General features: G+C 37.7%; 1 protein-coding gene and 1 non-coding gene across 2 annotated transcripts; one reads left to right on the top strand and one right to left on the bottom strand.

Moving 5' to 3' along the window:
• Positions 1-9,408: 9,408 nt before the first annotated feature.
• Positions 9,409-11,037, bottom strand: LOC140176161 (uncharacterized). Its single transcript, XM_072206050.1, has 5 exons — positions 10,839-11,037; positions 10,554-10,748; positions 10,382-10,482; positions 10,170-10,264; positions 9,409-9,724 (listed from the first exon to the last, which is right to left on the bottom strand). Exons 1-5 carry the CDS (start codon positions 11,035-11,037, stop codon positions 9,409-9,411), a joined length of 906 nt encoding a protein of 301 aa, XP_072062151.1.
• Positions 11,038-17,682: 6,645 nt separating this feature from the next.
• LOC112726087 (small nucleolar RNA R71) lies at positions 17,683-17,786 on the top strand. The gene has a single exon (XR_003165155.1). It is a non-coding gene; the product is annotated as a small nucleolar RNA R71 (small nucleolar RNA).
• Positions 17,787-24,402: the final 6,616 nt, after the last annotated feature.

Here is a 24,402-nt window from a genome sequence, read left to right as displayed (position 1 = left end):
ATCATCCGTCCCCCAAAATGAATCTCTAAAAGTAGTTTTTATACTAAACTAGTAACTTAGGTTTACAGAAAATGAGTAACTAAGTGCAGAGAGTGCAGAAATCTACTTCCGGAGCCTACTTGGTGTGTGCTTGGGCTGAGCATTGAGCTTTACACGTGCATAGGCCTTTTCTGGAGTTAAACGCCAGCTTGGATGCCATTTTGGGCGTTTAACTCCACTTCTGGCGTTTTACGCTAGAAAAAGGTCTCTGGCTGGCGTTGAACGCCAGTTTGGGCCATCAAATCTCGGGCAAAGTATGGACTATTATATATTGCTGGAAAGCCCAAGATGTCTAATTTCCAACGCAAGTAAGAGCGTGCCAATTGGGCTTCTTTAGCTCCAGAAAATCCACTTCGAGTGTAGGAGGGTCAGAATCCAATAGCATTTGTAGTCCTTTCTCAGCCTCTGAATCAGATTTTTGCTCAGGTCCCTCAATTTCAGTCAGAAAAGACCTGAAATTATAGAAAAACACACAAACTCATAGTAAAGTCCAGAAATGTGATTTTTGCATAAAAACTAATAAAAATATAATAAAAAGTAACTAAAACATACTAAAAACTATGTAAAAACAATGCCAAAAAGCATATAAATTATCCGCTCATCACTCACCATATCAATCCAAATTTCATTTCAACCAACATAATCAAACATAACCAAAAATCAAATTAATAATACAAAATTGAACTAAAGGAAATCCTCAACCTTCAAAACAACTTCATTCTAAATCAGTTTTGTTTCATAAATCTCATTTCTCACTTAACCAAAATCTTTGAACTAACTTCAAAATCATTTCAAGTTTAAACCTCTTTCAAAAGACTAAAAAATTATTTATTCTTAAATCAATCACTTTAAATTAGGATTTATTAATTAATCTCCACGGCAGAATCTCAAGACTTTAGGGGGTGATAACTAATCTCATTTTTAACCAAACTTACAAAATTTTCCCAAAAATCAAAATCTCAAATAGACAAAAGCATTTATCATTAATCATAATAACTTTGTAGGCTAATGAGCCAATCCTCCATAAATCCTCAATTTTAATTTAAAGCATTCCCACGGTCTTCAACCGTCATCTCAAAGTTAAATGAGTTAAATCATAAACCAATTTGTCAAATTGACGAAATCATAGAATTCATTACTTTAAATTCATTAAAATTATTAAATCATAACTTCTTAATTTGAATCACTCAAATAAACTCACTTTTGATTTAACCAAGTTTTCCCAAAACGATTTCTAGCTTCACTTTTAACTTTAAGACATTTTCAAAAAGTCTCGAAATCCATTTCATTTTCACCAAGAAAAATTCAAATATTTTAAATCCTCTAAAACTTCTCAAAACAAAATGCTTCAATCAAATTAACCATTTCTAACTTCTTTTTAAGCTCAAAACTTTTTCTCAAAGACTCAAAAAATGTTTAATCTTAAATACCCATTTTTATTTCTTCATTTTTTGCTTAAAGCGTCCCCAAAACATAATTCTTTTCATAGTTAATCAAACCCAAAATAAGTTCATTCTTGTTATCAAATTTCACTTAAAACACTTATAAAAATTTTGGCTGTACCTTCTCTAAAACTCAGACTTTACCACCCTTATGGGTTCTATCAAAACCACATTTCCCAAATCATTCTCCACCATTTTTAATATCAAACCATTTTCAAATATCAAATCACTTCTAATATCAAACTATTTTCATTATCAAATCATTTCCAATTTCAAACCAACTCTGATATTAAATCATTTTCAAATATCAGACCTTTTCCAATCTCAAACCATTTTCAATATCAAATCATTTTCAATCTCAAACCAATTTTGATATCAAATCATTTTCATATATCAAGCCACTTCCAATATCAACCATTTTCAATATTAAATAATTTTCAATAAATCATGAAAATTAATTTAACAAAATCAACCAACAAACCAGAACACCCAGCATACTCAAGCAGTCAATAAATCAATCTAGCAAACAAACCAAAAATCAAGATATTCACAATATTAACATATATACAATAACCAATAACAAGGAACACATTTGCAATTCCCCGGCAATGGCGCCAAAAACTTGACGGAGGATTATTGTCGGTTAGGAATTTTCACTAATTAATCACGTTGCAAGTATAGTTCTAAACCAACAAACAATCCTCAATCAAAGTTTAATTTTCTTGTCACAAGTATAAACCCAATAAAAATAACCGAAGTATTTAAACCTCGGTTCGTCTCTCAAAGGAATTGCAGGGAAGTATGCATATTATTGGTTATAAGAAAATATTTTTGGGGTTTTGGGTTTGATAACAAGAAAATATAAATTGCAAGAAAGTAAAACTAACAACTAAAATGGGTCTTGACAAAGATCAAGAGTCAAGGTTTCCTATCTTGGACCATTGACCACAACATGGTGATTACAAAGGATTAATTCCACTTAGTTATCCTCTAACAATTAAAGAAAATTCAAGTGGACATAATTGGTCCTAGAACTAATTAACAATCCTAAATCACCAATGGAACTGCACGTCAATAATCTCAAGGGACCTAAGTCCTCAATCACAAGCCAAAAGTACCAAAATCTACTCTAAAATCCAACCAAGCATTTTATCAAACACTTGGAAGGCATAAAAGGAAAGCATGGTAAAATGACAAGAAATATAAAATCTAACAACTACCAATTGCAAGAAAACAATAACTAACAATTAAAGAAAGCAACAATAAACATAGAAAACATAAATTGCATTAATAGAAATAAAAAAAGTAATAAGAGTTCATAAACGTGAAAATAACAAACTAAAGAAAATAAAAAATAAAACTAAGAGAGCAAAGATGTAAGAACAAGGAAAAACAATGAAAACCAAATCAAGATAAGAAATAAAACCTAAATCTAAGAGAGATTAACCTAAATCTAACCTAATTCTAGAGAGAAGGGAGAGCTTCTCTCTCTAGAAATCTATTCTAAAACATGGTAAAAACCAAACTATGACTACTTCCTTTATTCCCTTCCAATTCTTGAGTTCAAAAGCATCAGAAATGAGTTGGATTTGGGCCTCCTTGAGCTCAGAAATTGCCCCCAGTGTATTCCTTTAATGAGGTCATGTGACCAGTGTCACACGTACGCATGAGTGACATGTGCACGTCGCTTAGAAAATTTCTCTATCACGCGTACGCATAGATGACACGTGCGCGTGGCCTTGAATCCACCAAATCCTCATTTCTTCATGAATCCTCTACTTTGCATACTTTTCTTTTCACTTCTTCCACCCAATCCTTGCCTTTATGATCCTAAAACCACTTAACAAACATATCAAGGCATCGAATGGAATTAAAGTGAATTAAAATTAGCAATTTAAAGGCCTAAAAAGCATGTTTTAACCATTAAGAATAATTAGGAGAAATTCATGAAACCATGCTATTTTAGTGAATAAATGGGAGAAAAGTTGACAAAATCCACCAAATTCAATATAAAATAAACCATAAAATTGTGGTTTATCAACCTCCCCACACTTAAACATTAGCATGTCCTCATGCTAAACTCAAGAGAGACAAAAGGGATAATCAATTTATTCAATGCAAACTATCTAAATGCAAACTACCTACACGTAATCTATCTAAATGTAATGCATGCAACTACTTGGTCAAAATGAATCAATTCCCAAGAATACATATATGAACATAAGGGCTAAAGCAAGCTCAATCAAATCAAATCTACAATTGAATTGAGTTATTAAAAAGAATTTACAAACTTGCAAGATAAGAAATAATAACCGGTGGAAACATAGATTTTGAGCAATCGAACCCTCACCGGATGTGTATCCGCTCTAGTTGCTCAAGTGTATAGGGTTTATTCACTCAATTCTCCTCTAATCATGCTTTCCAAGATTTATTTTTCATCTAACAATCAACAATTATTCAATGCATGCATACAAATATCATGAGGACTTTTCCAAAGGTTGTAATGGGGTTAGGGTAAAGGTAAGGATACATATGGTCAAGTGAGCTTGAAATTTGAATCTTTGATTAACCTAAGCTCTCATCTAACACACATAACAACCTATACAATTCAAAGGCAAAACCTAACTCTCTATTCTTCACTTTTCCACACACTCATGCATTCTTTTCATTTCATATCACATATGTATTTTCATTATTACTTAACTTTGGGGCATTTTGTCCCCTTTTTATTGCTTTCTTTTTTTCTTTTTTTCTTTTTTCTTTTTATTTTTAATTTTTTTCTCATCATTTTTTTTCAAAATAGAATATATACAAGGTTATCAATGCATATATTTTAAATATTTGATGTATGAGTATGTACCCAATTCCCAAGATTTTCAACAACAATACAAAAATATACTTTTATCTCTACCAATGTTTCCAAGTTTTCCCACACTTGAATGATACACACTCTCACTAGCCTAAGCTAATCAAAGATCTATATTAAGGACATTTATTATTTTCCGCTTTAAGGCTAGTAATGTGCTAAATTTAAGAACAAAGGGGGTTAAAATAGGCTCAATATTGGCTAATAAAGGTAGTTAGAAGGGTAAGGCTATTTCGGTAAGTGAGCTAAATGAAATAAAGGCCTCAATCATATAAATGCATTCATACACAAAATAATAGACATAAAGAATCAAACAAATCAAAGATTACAATCATAGAAACAGAATAATACACACAAGAATGAAATTAGTGGTTATATGATGCAACCACACAATTAGACTCAAAACTCACAAGCTTATGTGTTCTTAGCTCAAAAACATGTTCCACAATATATAGTTCAAGCAAGTTTAATGAAAAATTTTTACTCAAATTAATTGGGATGTCAATGCCCTATATAAGAGGAGTTTTCTTGGAAAATTTCATTATTTTGACTAAGTTTATTATATATATGCAAACCAAGAAAATGCAACTAAAAATTCTAAAAGACCCAAAAATAACAGAAAAAATTAAAATATGAAAGTGTTAAGATTAGAAATTATCACCCAAAAATCGTCAATTGGTCGGACGACCTCCCCACACTTAAAAGTTTGCACCGTCCTCGGTGCATTCAATGATGAGCAAGGGGGTACGACGGCTTTCCGGATTACCACCTTCAGCTGGTGGATCAATCGGTGCTACGTGTTCTTTCTTCCGCTTCTATTTTTGCTTATGACAAATCATCCTGAACAATAGGAAACAAGATATAATAAGCCAAGTAAATGCACAAGCAAGGAAGCATAGATTGATAGAATGAGGTAAGAATCACTAAAATGAAGTGAGTGACTCAGTTTGTGACAATAAGGAGAATAGTGTGTGAGTTCTAAGTTTGTGCGCAGTTTAGAACACATACACTAGCATAAAATCTATGTCACAATTACTCAAAAGAAGCATGCACTTCACTCATTCTAGTGTACTTGAGACATTCTAAAGAAAACTTGTAAGTTAAGACAAACAAACAAGCAATAACGAAGCATGAAGGTACTCAAGCAATTGTGAAATGGATATTGAAAAGACATTGGTTGATGTGAACGAGAATTTAATTAACCAAATGAAGTATAGAACTCACACATCAAACAGTGACACAAATTGAAATGTTTGCATCACCTAATTGACATGAAGTGGGACACATGGTTGCTATGCAATGTAGTAAAAGAGAACTAGAGGTGAAAATCAATCACATAGCAAGCATGGTCCATAGAGCTTGAGAGTTTCAACAATATGTCCCTAGGTGAGCTTACAATCCAATTCACAGTTGAAGCACTATGCCAAAATGACTAGTTTCAAGTATGTGCAAAAGTTAAACAATTAAGGGTCAACATGTCATTAAGGCATAAGCATAACCTAATGTAACACCCTACCACACAGAGTCTTATGCTTAAGTCATAAAACAGAGGTGGCGAGGTATTACGACCTCTAAAAAAAAGTTTAGTACATATAGTAGTGTAAAAATGGTTTAAAATTAGGAGCCTTTAAAGAAAAAAAAGGCAAATCAAAACCGTTAAATCGAAAAGCGCAACACTCCGATCGATAACATAGACGAACATAAAAAGAGTAGCTAACGCGAAAAGATATACCAGTGAGTGCCAAAATATAGATATCAAGACTCAAGACTCAGTTTGTGAAGATAACCGGTCCGAGCATATAAGTATGCATACATATATAAAGGAACTACCTAAAAACAACCCAAAAGACAATATATAGAACCTGTTTCTCCAAAATAACCTCTAAGAGGAGTTAATACAAAATATGTATATACAATGGAGAATATAAACATCAAAGCAAGTATATAAGACCAAAATAAAATTCCGAGAGCTAAGGATCTTCGCCAAAATTGAAGTCTCTAGCATGCCTCAGCGAGGAGCCTCACGTCCTGCATCTGAAAACCACAAAATTCGCGATGGTAACAGTGCCCAAATATCTAACATGTAATATCCTGGGAAAGCCGAAGGCAATCCTAGAACTTCTAGATATAATCAAAGCGTATAAATATAACTAAACCATAAGAAAGTGAAAGTAGGCAACAAACTTAAGAATCTTCAATCTAACTAAATGTCCCCTTTTCAAGTCCTTCGAACCTCCCAACCGCAAACAGTAAAGGTATGCAAACACAAGTATATCACACAAGAAATGCACAAGTAGGAAGCAAGTAAGACAATTAGGAAATTAGTGAGTAATGATGCAATCAATTAGGCATTCCAAATAAATCACATATAATGCATATGATGCATGCCTGTCCTAGTGGCTGATGAGTCTCATCTGTCAGTTATAAAGCCAACCCGACAAGTCTTGGTAGCTAACCATTGGACTGTCTCTCTGTCGTGCATCCCCAACTCGAGTTATTCTCAACATAAATCATAATCCATATCCAACACCCTCAATGGTGTATATTCACGGGGGCGAGCTCATCCAGAACTTTCACAGTGTCCGGCCACACTTATGACATAGGGTCAGCAGAGTATCGAGTCTCCACCTGGAGCACGTGGTGGCTAGCTACTGCTTTCATCCAGGGAAACTCGTATCTCAGATAGGTGGAGTGCAATAATCACAATAATCAACAATTCAGCATATATGCATTCAATCACAGCCATACATTAACATTCATCTCAGCCATCCAGCTAATCATAATTCATAACTAGCCATAACCATCATCATACACAGCAATTCGTCTCATTTTATACTCAGCCATTCAGTTCATATCATATACAGCACCCCACCATCCTCCTCAATAACTCATATCTTCATCATTAATCATAACTCATCATAATATCCCTTTTCTTCATCCACAAGTTATCCCATTCCCTAGCTTTTTCTCAATCACTAGGCATTTTATATTTATTTAATATTTAAAAGATGAAAATGGAGGTTTATTAGCCTGAAACAGCGTCTCAGAAGGTCGCAAGCTTGTTGAAAATGTGAAAGACTTGAAAACAAAAGCTTTAGAAAAGAACAGGGTCGCTTGCGTACGCACAGGGGTGTGCGTGCGCACGCCAATAAGTATTTTTAAAAATGTGCGTACACACAGAAATTAAAATCTCCATTGTTGAGTGCGCGCATAAGGTGTGCTAGCGCCACTAACAGCATGTCATTCCCAACGTGTGCGTGTGCACAAGGCTGTGCGTACGCACAGCTTGCAAAACCTTAATGATTGTGTGCACGCACAAGGCGTGCTAGTGCTACCATCAGTAGCCCTTTCCCTGTGTGTGCATACACACAAGGCTGTGCATGCGTACAGGTCCAAAAATCCACGGGGTGTGCGTGCGCACAGGGCTGTGCGTGCGCACACAAACCAGAAATCACAAATTCTGCAAAATCTGCAGAATTTAGATTTTTGGCCCAAACTTCTAATGATCATATCTCCTTCCACAAAATTCATATTTCCGCCAAATTTAAACCGTTTTAAAGCTTATGAAATTATCTTTCTTTTGATATAAAAAAGCATCAAATTCCGAAAACAATAGCTCAAGATATGATCCGTTGAAGTTCATCGAAATTCCATTTTTACCAAAACTCACAAACTCCCAATTTCTAAAACATACACTTCCAATTCTCATTAAAACCAACCAAAACTCACCCTTCCAACATCAATCATTTCCAAACCCTCATTCCATCATCAACCCACCAATTCTTCCATATTTAACCAATCTCAATTCAATAATTCAATTCATAATCATCATTCCCTATCTCAATTTTCAAACAAATATTTAATATCATCAATCACCATATATATATATATATATATCACACTCCAAATCATGCTCATCAACAAGAGCTTCAACCTTATCATCAATTAAACATATCACTTCATATCACATACAACTTCACATGCTTTACCAATAATTATCACCATTCACAATCATTCAACCATTATTCATATATTCAACTCAATCCAAATCATCCAACAACCATATCAAAATTTTACAATCCACTAATCACATACACTACAACACAATTTATCTCAACCAATCAACAACATCAATAGTTCAACTCCTATCTTAGGGTCTCTAGCCTAAGTTTTCACACCACATTATATTTTAGATACAGGAAACCGAAACCACACCTTTGCTGATTTCTGTCTAACTCGGAACACTCTCAAGTTCAATTTCCAAGGTCTCCAAAACTTCACCAACAGATTTCCAAGCTTGGTACTCCACTCCAAAGGTTTCCAAAACCACCAATCAAGCTCCAATACACATATATACAATGCCTAAGCCACAATATCCCACCCAACACAATAACTCAATCACTAAATCACAAAATTCCAAGGGTTTAGCTTAGGGTTGAGATACTTACCAAGCCCAAGGATCAAGGAGGCAAGACTAAGCCTTCCCCTCAAGTTAATTTGATCCTATAACACAAAGGAGCTCAAAATTTTAACATTTTTGCCCAAAATTTTCGAAACTAAGAGCTGGGATTCAAAGAAGAAACGGTGGCTTACCTCAAGAATAATTGTGTGGGTTTTGTAGAGCTCAACGTCACGGTCGCGTGGCCACAAATGGCGCGTCAATCGGAGCTCCGGATCAAAAGTTATGATCAATGGAAGTTTGGAAGTGAAATTGGAAAAAGGGTTTCAATCTTCCCCCTTTCCCTTTCTTTGTTTCAGCGTGTGCGTGTTGAGAGGGGAGAGAGTGTGCTGAGTTTCTTTAATGAATGAGGGCTTGGCTGGGCCCTTGGGCCCAATATGGGTCCGGTTGGCTCGGTTTGGCCCGTTCGGCCCAATATTGGGTCGATTTCTTTAAAATTGGTGTCAAAATTCTCGTTTTAATTTTCTCTATCACATTAAACCATAAAAACCTCATTTCTTATTTTCTAGAATATATTTTAATTTATGGGTTAATTATTCATTAATTAACCGGGTTTTACATTCTACCCACTAAATTGGGAATTTTGCCCACAAAATTCAATTTCAGTTACCTAAGAATAGGTGCGGGTAGTCTGCTCGCATTTCTGACTCAAGTTCCCGAGTGTGTCCTTGAACACCGGCCCGAATCCATGCCACTTTCACTAATGAAACCTCTTTTCCGCACAACTTCTTAATGCTCGTGTCATCAATTCTGACTGGAGTCACTGGTAGAGTCAGATCTTCCTTTAATTGGACTAATTCAGGTTCTAACACATGGCTAGTATCAGGAGTATACTTCTGAAGCTGTGACATGTAAAATACGTCATGCAGGTTCGAAAGGTGAGGCCGTAGAGCCATCCGATACGCCACCGGTCCAACCCTTTTAAGAATTTGAAACGGACCGATGTATCGAGGGTTCAGTTTCTTTGTCTTAATCGCTCTACCTACTCCTGTTGTTAGAGTAACCTTAAGGAAAGCATGGTCTCCTTCTTCAAACTATAAGGGCTTCCGCCTCTGATCGGCGGAACTCTTCTGACGGCTCTGAGCAGTGAGCATCCTATCTCTAATTTTCTTAACTTGTTCAGTGGTTTCAGCTATTATCTTAGGCCCCAATAGACTTTTCTCCCCAGCTTCATATCAGCATAGCGGAGATTGGCATTTCCTCCCATACAGAGCCTCATACGGAGACATTCTGATGCTCGCATGGTAGCCATTATTGTACGCAAATTCCACCAGCGGCATGTACCAATCCCAGCTTGCCGGCTGGTCCAAAACACAAGCCCTTAACATGTCCTCTAGGGTTTGGATCATCCTCTCAGATTGACCATCTGTTTGAGGATGGTAAGCCGTACTCAAGCTCAAACGGGTTCTGAAAGCTTTCTGAAATGCACCCCAGAACCTCGAAGTGAAACGGGGATCTCTGTCAGAAATTATAGTCGTAGGCACACCATGAAGTCTCACAATCTCCTTGATATATAGTATAGTTCATCCGAATGGGTAGAAAGTGAGCCGACTTCATCAGCCGGTCCACAATTACCCAGACAGCATCAAAATCGGCTTTCCTGATACAAAATCCATCGCAATGCTCTCCCACTTCCATTACGGAATCTCCAAAGGTTGTAATGTCCCAGAATGTCTCTGATGTTCAATCTTCACCTTTTGACAAGTTAAGCACTTTGAGACATATTCCGCCACATCATTCTTCATACCAGGCCACCAGAACATAACTTTTAGATCATTGTACATCTTAGTACTCCCAGGGTGAATAGAAAATCCACTTTTGTGCACTTCTTTTAGAAAATCCTGCCGCAGAGCCCCAACATCAGGCACAATGATCCTATCTTTGAATCTCCATAGCCCATCTTGATCCTCTGACACTCTCCACTGCTTCCCTTGCTCGATAACTGGCCACACCTTCGGTAACATGTCATCATTTTGATGAGCCTTTAGGAGTTTGGATTTAAAGTCACTTGAGATCTGTAATCGACTCAAACACAGAGTTCCAGACTCTTCCTGGACACTGATCTTCAGACTCTCGAATGCCTTGAGCAACTCCTTTTCTCGAAGCATCATCCAAGCGGCATACAGCGATTTTCGACTTAGTGCATCTGCCACAACATTCGCTTTTTCCGGATGGTAATTCAACTCAAAGTCATAGTCCTTCTGTAACTTCATCCACCTCCTCTGCTGCATATTAAGCTCTTTCTGATCAAAGAGGTATTTCAAACTCTTGTGATCAGAAAAAACTCAGAACTTAACCCTATAGAGGTAATGTCTCCACACCTTTAGCGCAAACACAACTGGTGCACGAAATTGTGATTACACTTTTCACAACTTCGCACAACTAACCAGCAAGTGCGCTGGGTCGTCCAAGTAATACCTTACGTGAGTAAGGGTTGATCCCACGGAGATTGTCGGCTTGAAGCAAGCTATGGTCATCTTGTAAATCCTTGTCAAGGTGGATTCAAATGGTTATGAGGTTTTGATAATTAAAGGATAAATAAAACATAAAATAAAATAAAGATTGTAATTCATTGGTGGGAATTTCAGATAAGCGTATGGAGATGCCTAGTTGCTTCTGAACCTCTGCTTTCCTATTGTCTTCATCCAATCATGCGTGCTCCCTTCCATGGCAAGCTGTATGATCCTCTCGGATGAAAAATACCAAGTACGGTTTCTGCACGGCTAATCAACTGTCGGATTTCTCGTCTCGGATGAAAAATACCAGGTACAGCTACCGCATGGCTAATTATCTGTCGGTTCTCACTAGCGTCGGAATAGGATCTCTGTATCCTTTTGCACACTGTCACTGCGCCCAACATTCACGAGTTTGAAGCTCATCACAGTTATCCCTTCCCAGATCCTACTCGGAATACCACAGACAAGGTTTAGACTTTCCGGATCTCAGAAATGCTGCCAATTGGTTCTAGCCTATACCACGAAGGTTCTAACCCCCGAACTCGGTCTGTGGATTAGAGACCCAAGAGAATATACTCCGGCTATCCTCCAATGACTACGTTGAACATCATGTAGACCGCTTGTGGTTGTCAGGCACGCGGATCTTGGCTAAGCGAGTAACGAAGATAATGGGTGATTGTCACGGGTCACCCCTTCATTTTGACTTAACTGAATTAAGTACGAGAGTATATCTTGGAGAAGAAGTAAGCGTGAATTGAAAGAAAAACAATAGTACTTGCATTAATTCATGAAGAACAGCAGAGCTCCGCACCTTAATCTATGAGGTGTAGAAACTCCACCGTAGAAAATACATAACAGAAAAAGGTTTAGGCATGGCCGAATGGCCAGCCTCCAAGTCCTAAGATGATAAAGTTCATCCAAAGATGATAAGATCTGTATACAATAGTAAACAGTGCTATTTATACTAAACTAGTAACTTAGGTTTACAGAAAATGAGTAACTAAGTGCAGATAGTGCAGAAATCCACTTCTGGGGCCCACTTGGTGTGTGCTTGGGCTGAGCATTGAAGCTTTCATGTGCATAGGCCATTCTTGGAGTTAAACGCCAGCTTGGGTACCAGTTTGGGTGTTTAACTCCAGTTCTGGTGCCAGTTCTGGCGTAAAAAACGCCAGAAAAGGGTCTCTGGCGGACGTTTGAACGCCAATTTGGGCCATCAAATCTCAGAAAAGGTATGAACTATTAAATATTGCTGAAAATCCCAAGATGTCTACTTTCCAAAGCAATTAGGATCGCGCCAATTGGATTTCTGTAGCTCCAGAAAAGCTACTTCGAGTGCAGGAGGGTCAGAATCCAACAGCTTCTGCAGTCCTTTCTCAGCCTCTGAATAAGACTTTTGCTCAGGTCCCTCAATTTCAGCCAGAAAATACCTGAAATCATAGAGAAACATACAAACTCATAGTAAAGTCCAAAAATGTGATTTTTGCATAAAAACTAATAAAAATATAATAAAAAGTAACTAAAACATTCTAAAAACTATGTAAAAACAATGTCAAAAAGGGTATAAATTATCCGCTCATCACAACATCAAACTTAAATTGTTACTTGTTCCCAAGCAACTAAAAACAAAATAGGATAAAAAGAAGAGAATATACAATAAATCTCAAAAAATATCAATGAAGATTAGTTTCAATTAGATGAGTGGAACTAGTAGCTTTTTGCTTCTGAACAGTTCTGGCATCTCACTTTATCCTTTGAAGTTCAGAATGATTGGCATCCATAGGAACTCAGAATTCAGATAGTGTTATTGATTCTCCTAGTTCAGTATGTTGTTTCTTGAACACAGCTACTTTATGAGTCTTGGCCGTGACCCTAAGCATTTTGTTGTCCAGTATTACCACCGGATACATAAATGCCACAGATACATAAATGCCCAAAGCTCTTAAGCACACTCTTTTTGCTTTGGACCACGACTTTAACCGCTCAGTCTCAAGCTTTTCACTTGACACGTTCACGCCACAAGCACATGGTTAGAGATAGCTTGATTTAGCTGCTTAGGCCAGGATTTTATTCCTTTGGGCCCTCCTATCCATTAATGCTCAAAGCCTTGGATCCTTTTTGCCCTTGCCTTTTAGTTTAAAGGGTTATTAGCTTTTTCTTCTTGCTTTTTCTTTTTCTTTTTTTTTCTTTATGTTTTCTCCATTTTTTTCGCAAGCTTTGTGGTATTCACTGCTTTTTCTTGCTTCAAGAATCAATTTTATGATTTTTCAGATTATCAATAACATTTCTATTTTTTCATTATTCTTTCAAGAGCCAACAATTTTAACATTCATAAACTTCACTATAAAAAATATGCACTGTTCAAGCATTCATTCAGAAAACAAAAAGTATTGCCACCACATCAAAATAATTAAGCTAATTTCAAGATAAATTTTGAAATTCATATGCTTCTTTTTCTTTTTTTTTTAGAAAATATTTTTCATTTAAGAAATGTGAAAGATTCATGGAATCACTCATAGCTTTAAGACATAGACACTAAACACTAATAATCATATAAGAAAGACAAGAACATAGACAAAACGTAAAGCATAAAAACCGAAAAACAGAAAAATAAGAACAAGGAAATTAAAGAACGGGTCCACCTTAGTGATGGCGGCTAGTTTTTCCTCTTGAAGGTCCTATGGAGTGCTTGAGCTCCTCAATGTCTCTTCCTTGCCTTTGTTGCTCCTCTCTCATGGCCTTTTGGTCCTCTCCGATTTTATTGAGGATAATGGAGTGCTCTTGGTGCTCCATTCTTAGTTGCTCCATGTTAGAACTCAAATCTCCTAAAGAGGTGTTGAGTTGCTCCTAATAGTTATGTGGAGGAAAGTGCATCCCTTGAGGTATCTCAGGGATTTCTTGATGAGAAATTTCCTCATGCTCTTGTTGAGGTCCATGAGTGGTCTCTCTTGTTTGCTCCATCCTCTTCTTAGTGATGGGCTTGTCTCCTTCAATGAGGATGTCTTCCTCTATGACAACTTCGGCTGAATTGCATAGGTAACAAATGAGATGAGAAAAGGCTAACCTTGCCAAAGTGAAGGGCTTGTCAGCCACCTTGTATAGTTCTAGAGATATGATCTCATGAACTTCTACTTCCTCTCCAATCATGATACTATGGATCATGATAGCCCAGTCCATAGTAACTTCAGACCGGTTGCTAGTAGGAATGATAGAGCGTTGGATGAACTCTAACCATCCTCTAGCCACGGGCTTGAGGTCAAGCCTTCTCAGTTGAATTGGCTTGCCTTTGGAGTCTCTCTTACATTGAGCTCCTTCCACACAGATTTCCATGAGGACTTGGTCCAACCTTTGATCAAAGTTGACAATTCTAGTGAAAGGATGAGGATCTCCTCTCATTATTGGCAAGTTGAATGCCAACCTTATAGTTTTCGGACTGAAATCCAAGTATTTCCCCCGAACCATTGTGAGCCAATTCTTTGTGTTCGGGTTCACACTTTGATCATGGTTCTTAGTGATCCATGCATTAGCATATAACTCTTGAACCATTAAGATTTTGACTTGTTGGATGGGGTTGGTGAGAGCTTCCCAACCTCTTCTTCGAACCTCACGTCGGATCTCCGGATATTCACTCTTTTTGAGCATGAAGGGGACCTCGGGGATCACCTTTTTCTTGGCCACAACTTCATAGAAGTAGTCTTGATAGACTTTTGAGATGAATCTCTCCATCTCCTATGACTCAGAGGTGGAAGCAATTGCCTTCTCTTTCCTCTTTCTAGAGGTTTCTCCGGCCTTAGGTGCCATTAATGGTTATGAAAAAACAAAATGCAGAGCTTTTTCCCATACCAAACTTAAAAGGTTTGCTCGTCCTCGAGCAAAAGAAGAAAGAAAGGGGGAGAAGAAGAAGAAATGGAGGAGATAGAGGGGGTTTTGGGTTCGGCCAAGGGGGTAGGAGTGTTTATAATGTGGGAAATGGAAGGTGGTAAGGAGGGGTATTTATAGGGTAAGAGAGAGAAGGAAGTCGTGTATGAAGGGGTTGGGTTTGGGTGGAAAATGTTTTGAATTTGAATGGTGAGGTAGGTGGGGTTTTATGATGGGTTTTTGGAGTAGTGGATGGATGTGAGTGGTGAAGAGATTGTGGGGAAGAGGGTTGGTGTTGATGTGATTAGTTAAGGGCATTTGGGGAAGAGTGTTATGGAAAGGTGTGAAGAGGAGAGAAGAAGAGAGGTGGGGTAGGTGGAGATCCTGTGAGTCCACAGATCCTGAGGTGTCAAGGAATTCCGGTCCCTACACCTTTCTGGCATTTAAATGCCCTCTGTGTGCCATTTCTGGCATTTAACGCCATCTCTACTACCTTTTTTGGCGTTAAATGCCAAGCTGGTGCCCTTTTCTGGCCTTTAACGCCAACCAGACACCCTTTTCTGGCGTTAAACGCCAGTCTGTCTACCAATTCTGGCGTTAAATGCCAGTCTGTCTGCCAATTCTGGTGTTTAATGCCCAGAATGCTACCAAACTGGGCGTTAAACGCCCATTCTGCTATCCTTACTGGCGTTTAAACGCCAGTAAGCCTGTCCTCCAGGGTGTGCTATTTTTGATGCTGTTTTTGATTCTGCTTTAATTCTGCAGCTGCTTTTGTGACCTCACATGATCATTTACCTAAAGAAAACATAACATGACAACGGAAAACAAATGTCTATAAATATAAATATAATTAAATAACATTGGGTTGCCTCCTAATAAGCACTTCTTTAGTGTCAATAGCGTGATAGCTAGTGAGCTCTTAGAGAGCTTCACAGAGACTCAGAGCTTACTGGTGGCCTCCCAACACCAAACTTAGAAGTTGAGTGTGGGGGCTCTGTTTGACTTTGTATTGAGAGAAGCTTTTCATGCTTTCTCTCCATGGTTACAGAAGAAGATCCTTGAGCCTTAAACACAAGGTAGTCCTCATTCGATTGTAGGACTAACTCTCCTCTGTCCACATTAATCACAGTTTTTGCTGTGGCTAGGAAGGGTCTTCCAAGGATAATGGATTCATCTTCATCCTTCCCAGTGTCTAGGATTATGAAATCAGCAGGGATGTACAGGCCTTCAACTTTCACTAAGACATCCTCTACAAGTCCATAAGCCTGTTTCCTTGATTTGTCTACCATCTCTAGTGAGATTCTTGCAGCTTGTACCTCAAAGATCCCTAGTTTTTCCATTACAGAGAGTGGCATGAGGTTTATTCCTGACCCCAGGTCACACAGAGCCTTCTTAAAGGTCATGGTGCCTATGGTACAAGGTATTAAGAACTTTTCGGGATCCAGTTTCTTCTGAGGTAATTTCAGTTGAACCAAGGCATTCAATTCATTGATGAGCAATGGAGGTTCATCCTCCCAAGTCTCATTACCAAATAACTTGTCATTCAGCTTCATGATTGCTCCTAGATACTGAGCAACTTGCTCTTCAATAATATATTCATCATCTTCATAGGAGAAATACTCATTAGAGCTCATGAATGGCAACAGTAAGTTCAGTGGAATCTCTATGGTCTCTGTATGAGCCTCAGATTCTTTTGGTTCCTCATTAGGGAACTCTTTAGTGGTCAGTGGACGTCCATTGAGGTCTTCCTCACTGGAAATCACTGCCTCTTCGTCCTCTATGGGTGCGGCCACTTTGGGTATATTGATGGCCTTGCACTCTCTCTTTGGATTCTCTTCTGTATTGCTTGGGAGAGTATTAGGAGGGATTTCAGTAACTCTTTTACTCAGCTGACCCACTTGTGCCTCCAAATTTTTGATGGAGGACCTTGTTTCAGTTATGAAACTGAGAGTGGTCTTAGATAGATCAGAGACTATGGTTGCTAAGTCAGAGAGGCTCTGCTTAGAATTCTTTGTCTGTTGCTGATAAGATAATGGAAAAGGCTTGCTATTGCCAAACCTATTTCTCCCACCATTATTATTATTGAAGCCTTGTTGAGGCTTCTGTTGATCCTTCTATGAGAAATTAGGATGATTCCTCCATGAAGGATTGTAAGTGTTTCCATAGGATTCTCCCATGTAATTCACCTCTTCCATTCCAGGATTCTCAGGGTAATAAGCTTCTCCTTTAGGGGAGGCTTCTTTAGTACTGCCTGATGCAGCTTGCATTTCAGTCAGACTCTGAAAAATCATATTGGCTTGCTGAGTTAATATTTTATTCTGAGCCAATATGGCATTCAGAGTATCAATCTCAAGAACTCCTTTCTTTTGAGTCATCCCATTATTCACAGGATTTTTTTCAGAAGTGTACATGAACTGGTTGTTTGCAACCATCTCAATGAGTTCCTGGGCTTCTGCAGGCGTCTTCTTCAGATAAAGAGATCCACCAGCAGAGTGGTCCAAGGACATCTTGGATAATTCAGACAGACCATCATAGAATATACATAGGATGCACCATTCTGAAAGCATGTCAGAAGGACACCTTTTGATCAATTGCTTGTATCTTTCCCAAGCTTCATAGAGGGATTCACCTTCCTTCTGTCTGAAGGTTTGGACTTCCACTCTGAGCTTGCTCATCTTTTGGCCAAGAAAGCATTGACCAACTTTTCCCAAGAGTTCAGGCTTTCTTTAGGTTGCGAGTCCAACCATATCCTAGCTCTGTCTCTTACAGCAAAGGGGAAAAGCATAAGTTTGTAGACCTCGGGATCAACCCCACTGGTCTTAATAGTGTCACAGATTTGCAAGAATTCAGCTAAGAACTGATGAGGATCTTCCAATGGAAGTCCATAAAACTTGCAATTCTGCTGCATTAGAGAAACTAATTGAGGCTTAAGCTCAAAGTTGGTTGCTCCAATTGCAAGAATTGAGATGCTTCTTCCATAGAAGTCAGAAGTTGGTGCAGTAAAGTCACCAAGCATCTTTCTTGCATCTCCACCATTGTTGTTATTTTCGGCTGCCATGTCTTCTTCTTTTTCAAAAATTTATGTAAGGTCCTCTCCAGAGTGTTGTGCTTTAGCTTCTCTTAGCTTCCTCTTCAGAGTCCTTTTAGGTTCAGGATCAGCTTCAACAAGAATGTTCTTATGCTTGTTCCTGCTCATATGAAAAAGAAGAGAACAGAGAAGAAGAGGAATCCTCTATGTCACAGTATAGAGATTCTTATGTAAGTAGAAGAATGGAAGAATAGAAGAATGAGGTAGAGAGAGAATAAGAAGAATTTGAACACAGAGAGAGGGAGTGGGTTCGAATTATGAGTAGAAGAGAAGTGTTAATAAATAAACAAAATAAATAGAAAGAGATGATAGAGAGAGTTATTCGAATTTTAAGAAGAGGGAGAAGACAAATATTTTTATTTTTATTTAATTAATTAAGTTAGAATTCAAAATTTAAGAAAAGAAATAAAATAAAATTAGAATTTAAAATAATTAATTAATTAAAAAGAATTTTGAAAACGTGGTTAGTGATTTTCAAAAATTAGAAGTGGAAAAGTAGTTAGGTGATTTTGAAAAAAATAAGAAATAGTAAACTTTTTAAAATTAAAACAAACAAGTCAAGTGGTTAATTGAAAAAGATTTGAAAATCAATTCTGAAAGGGTAAGAAGTTAGAAAAAGATTTTGAAATTAAATTTTGAAAAAGATATGATTGAAATTTGTTTTGAAAAAGATTTGAAAAAGAAATTAAAAAGATTTTATTTTTAAAATTAAAGTTGATGACTTGACTAACAAGAAACTAAAAGATATGATTCTAGAATTTAAAGATTGAACCATTCTTAAGAGGAAAGTAACAAACTTGAAATTCTTTTGAATCAAAACATTAATTGTTAGTAAAGTTTTCGAAAATATGAAATAAAATTAAGGAAAAGATTTTGAAAAATTTATTTTGAAGAATTTTCGAAAAACATGAAAGAAAAATGAAAATGATTTGATTTTGAAAAAGATTTGAAAAGATGGAATTTTTAAATTAAAATTTTTGCTTGACTAACAAGAAACAACTAAATTTTAAAAATTTTTGACTAAGTCAACCCAAAATTTCGAAATTTATGAGTAAAATAAGGGAAAGATATTATTTTTGATTTTTTTTTTGAATTGATTAAGAAAGAGAAAAACAACAAAAAGAATTTAAGATCAAAACAAATAATGCATGCAAGAACACTTTGAATGTCATGATGAACATCAAGAACACTTTGAAGATCAAGATGAACATCAAGAACATATTTTTGAAAATTTTTAAGAAAAGAAACACATGCAAGACACCAAACTTAGAAATTTTTAATGTTTAGACACTAGGAATTCGAAAATGCATATGAAAAACAACAAAAAACACAAAACAAGAAAATCACAAAATTAAACAAAGAAAATCATCAAGAACAACTTGAAGATCATGAAGAACATAATGCATGAATTTTCAAAAATTTTAAGAAAATTAAAAGAACGCAATTGACGCCAAACTTAAAATTTGACATTAGACTCAAACAAGAAACACAATTTTTGGTTTTTATGGTTTTATTAAATTTTTTGTATATTTTTCGAAATTTTTTTTTGAAAATAAAATAAAGGTTGAAACAAGAAGAATATTACCTAAGCTAAGCAACAAGATGAACCGTCAGTTGTCCAAACTGGAACAATCCCCGGCAACAGCGCCAAAAACGTGGTGCACGAAATTGTGATTACACTTTTTACAACTCCGCACAACTAACCAGCAAGTGCACTAGGTCGTCCAAGTAATACCTTACGTGAGTAAGGGTCGATCCCATGGAGATTGTCGGCTTGAAGCAAGCTATGGTCATCTTGTAAATCTTAGTCAGGTGGATTCAAATGGTTATGAGGTTTTGATAATTAAAGGATAAATAAAACATAAAATAAAATAAAGATACTTATGTAATTCGTTGGTGGGAATTTCAGATAAGCGTTTGGAGATGCTTTGTTGCTTCTGAACCTCTGCTTTCCTATTGTCTTCTTCCAATCATGCGTGCTCCCTTCCATGGCAAGCTGTATGATCCTCTTGGATGAAAAATACCAGGTACGATTTCTGCACGGCTAATCAACTATCGGATTTCTCGTCTCGGATGAAAAATACCAAGTACAGCTACCGCACGGCTAATCATCTGTCAGTTCTCACTAGCATCGGAATAGGATCTCTCTATCCTTTTGCACACTGTCACTTCACCCAACATTCGCGAGTTTAAAGCTCGTCACAATGATCCCTTCCCAGATCCTACTCAGAATACCACAGACAAGGTTTAGACTTTTCGAATCTCAGGAATGCTGCCAATTGATTCTAGCCTATACCACGAAGGTTCTAACCCCCGGACTCGGTCCATGGATTAGAGACCCAAGAGAATATACTACGGCTATCGTCCAATGACTACGTTGAACATCATGTAGGCCGCTTGTGGTTGTCAGGCACGCGGATCTTGGCTAAGCGAGTAACGAAGATAGTGGGGGATCGTCACGGGTTACCCCTTCATTCTGACTTAACTGAATTAAGTACGAGAATATATCTTGGAGAAGAAGTAAGCGTGAATTGAAAGAAAAATAATAGTACGTGCATTAATTCATGAAGAACAGCAAAGCTCCGCACCTTAATCTATGAGGTGTAGAAACTCCACGGTAGAAAATACATAAGAGAAAAAGGTTTAGGCCTGGCCGAATGGCCAGCCTCCAAGTCCTAAGATGATAAAGTTCATCCAAAGATGATAAGATCCGAATACAATAGTAAAAAGTGCTATTTATACTAAACTAGTAACTTAGGTTCATAGAAAATGAGTAACTAAGTGCAGATAGTGCAGAAATCCACTTCCGGGGTCCACTTGGTGTGTGCTTGGACTGAGCATTGAAGCTTTCACGTGCATAGGCCATTCGTGGAGTTAAATGCCAGCTTGGGTGCCAATTTGGGCGTTTAACTCTAGTTCTGGTGCCAGTTCTGGTGTTTTACGCCAGAAAAGGGTCTCTGGTGGGCGTTTGAACGCCAGTTTGGGCCATCAAATATCGGGAAAAGTATGGACTATTATATATTGCTAGAAAGCCCAAGATGTCTACTTTCCAGCTCAATTAAGAGCACGCCAATTGGGCTTCTGTAGCTCTCGAAAATCCACTTCGAGTGCAGGAGGGTCAGAATCCAACAGCATCTGCAGTCTTTTCTCAGCCTCTGAATCAGACTTTTGCTCAGGTCCCTCAATTTCAGCCAGAAAATACCTGAAATTATAGAAAAACACACAAACTTATAGTAATATCTAGAAATGTGATTTTTGCATAAAAAACTAATAAAAATATAATAAAAAGTAACTAAAACATGCTAAAAACTATGTAAAAACAATGCCAAAAAGGGTATAAATTATCTGCTCATCAACAACCACAGCGAGTTCCAGGTCATGCGTCGGGTAATTGACTTCGTGAGGTGTCAACTGTCGTGAGGCATATGCCACCACATTCTGGTGCTGCATCAGCGCGCACCCCAGACCCTTTAGTGAGGCATCACAATACACCTCAAATGGTTCATTCGGCTCAGGTAACACCAACACAGGCGCGGTAGTTAACTTTTGCTTCAACGTTTGAAAGCTCTCCTCGCACTTAGAAGTCAACACAAATGGTGCGTCCTATCGGGTTAGCTTTGTCAATGGTAAAGCCATTTGCGAAAAGCCTTTGATGAATCTCCGATAGTAGCCAGCTAAGCCCAAAAAATTCCTTATCTCAGTAATTGAGGTCAGTCGCCCCCACTCCATACTGACTTCCACCTTGGAAGGATCTACTGCTATTGATAAACCACTATTTTATAGTTTATCTTGTGCTGATTTGAGTGGCTTTTATCAAGTCTTTACACACTTATTCATACTATTTGCATGATTTTACAATTACTTCCTAGTTTTGTTCTATGATTGAAAACTTGCTTCCTAAGCCTTTACTTTGTGTATTTAAATTCCCCTTTAATACCATTCGATGCCGTGATCCGTGTGTTAAGTGTTTCCGGCTTTATAGGGCAGGAATGGATTAGAGGATGGAGAGGAAGCTTGCAAAAATGGAAGGAACACAAGAAACTAAGGAGATAACCAGCGAGCGTTGACGCGCACACATGGCTCACGCGTGCGCGCGATTTGGAGAAATTTACAGCGACGCGTGCGTGCATCTGATGCGTACGCATGAATTGGAGTTTGCACAGAGACGCGTGAGCGTGCCTGACGCGTACGCGTGACTGATGCGTACGCGTGACATGCGTGATCTGCAGAAGTTGCAGAAAACGCTGGGGGCAATTTTGGGCCGAGTTTGGACCCAGTTTCCAGCCCAGAAACACAGAATAGAGCCACGGGATAGCAGAGACTCAAGGGACACATTCTCATTACGCATAGTTTGAGTTTTAGTTTTGAATTTGAGAGAGAATTCTACTACTCCCTCTAGGTTTTCTTCACATTCATAGTTTTAGAGTTTATTGCTTTTTCTTTGGATATTGAGAAGAGTTATTACCTCCGTTGAAGTCATCATTATTCTAGTTTGCTTTCTTTTTCCCTTACTCTTTCATATCCTTAATTTTTGTTCAGAATTACAATTGGAATGTCTTTAGAATTTATTAATGCAAGGAATATTTTTTTCATTTAATTTTATTATTTATTTAATTACTTCCAATTTTATTTCAATTATCATGTCTCTTTTCTATTCCTTTTTCATATCAACAAAGATGGTATTCATGTTAATGGAGTAGTTCCCTAACTTGATTGGGAGTTGATTAAGAGGAGAACCTTGAGTTGGAATACTCAAGTGTTAACCTTAACTGGAAGTTGTTGGCTGACTCTCTAGTCTCTGACTCTAATCCTCCCTCAGGAGAGGATTAGGGCTTGGGTGATAGAGTTGGTTAGTTAGTTGCTTGACTTTCCCTTATTAAGTAAGGGATGACCAAGTAGAATAACAACCTTTTATTATTACACTTGGGAAATTTAACAAGGATAGAACTTCCAATTAATCTTCTCCCGGTTAAGGCTTTTATTTGAATTATATAAATTCTCTCATTAATTTCCATTGCTTCAATTTACAATTATTTATTTTTCTGTTTCTCAAACTCAAAACTCTCTTGGAAAACCTCTGACCAATAAGCTGCACTCTTTTATCAACTCGTTGGGAGACGACCTGGGATTTCTACTCCCAGTATTTTTATTGTAAAAATTGTGACACTCTTTCTAAATTGATAAGCAGATTTTTGCTGGTTAAGAACTGTACTTGCAAGTATTTCTCATATTAATTTCTTAATTGGCTAATTTCCGCCCGCATCAATTTTCGGCGCCGTTGCCGGGGAGTTGCAACAATGTGCTAATTTATTGGTTGGAATTTATTTATTTGCATTTTATTTTATTTTATTTTACTTTATTACCATGAGATGTATGTTTCTTTCGTTGAATGACGCGTTCACTGCCTGATCTGAGCTTAGCCGTATTTGATCTTGAAATTGAAAGAACTATTTCACGTATTAGGCGAGCTCGGCGTCGGTTGGCCTCTGAGGGTGGTGAAGTGGTTACTATCAATTCACCAGTCTCATCTGAGGGTGAATCTGAACCGCCATCTGAGGAAAAAACAAGCTCCTCTACTACTAATTTGGTTGGTTTACGTGCAGGTAACATGGCAGCGCCCAGGAGGATTACTCTCCAGAAAGCAGGAGCCCCAGACTTTACACTGCAACCGTATCAAGCGCGTCACCCAAATTTGGCTGCAGATTTTGAACTGAAGACTGCGTTAATCAACCTGATACCTAAGTTTCATGGCTTACCTGCTCAGGAGCCTATAAAGCACCTCAGGGATTTTCAGACAGCCTGTTCTACTGTTAGGCGTCATGGTGTAGATGAAACTTCTATTCTGCTAACTGCCTTCCCATTTTCTCTTGAGGGTAAGGCGAGGGAGTGGTACTACACTCAACCTGAAGCAGTTGTAAACTGGGATATGCTCAGGAGAGAATTCTTGGAAAAATACTTTTCGGCTGAAGTTACAGACAGACTGAGGAAGGATATTTCCTGCATTATCTAAGGTGAATCAGAAACTCTTTATAAGTATTGGGAGCGTGGTGCACGAAATTGTGATTACACTTTTCACAACTCTGCACAACTAACCAGCAAGTGCACTGGGTTGTCCAAGTAATACCTTACTTGAGTAAGAGTCGATCCCACGGAGATTGCCGGCTTGAAGCAAGCTATGGTTATCTTGTAAATCTTAG

The sequence above is a fragment of the Arachis hypogaea genome, chromosome 11, assembly GCF_003086295.3.
Source record: "Arachis hypogaea cultivar Tifrunner chromosome 11, arahy.Tifrunner.gnm2.J5K5, whole genome shotgun sequence".
In the NCBI taxonomy this organism is placed as follows: domain Eukaryota; kingdom Viridiplantae; phylum Streptophyta; class Magnoliopsida; order Fabales; family Fabaceae; genus Arachis; species Arachis hypogaea.
Note: the sequence above shows the minus strand (reverse complement) of the source record. Positions and strands in the feature narration are given on the sequence as shown.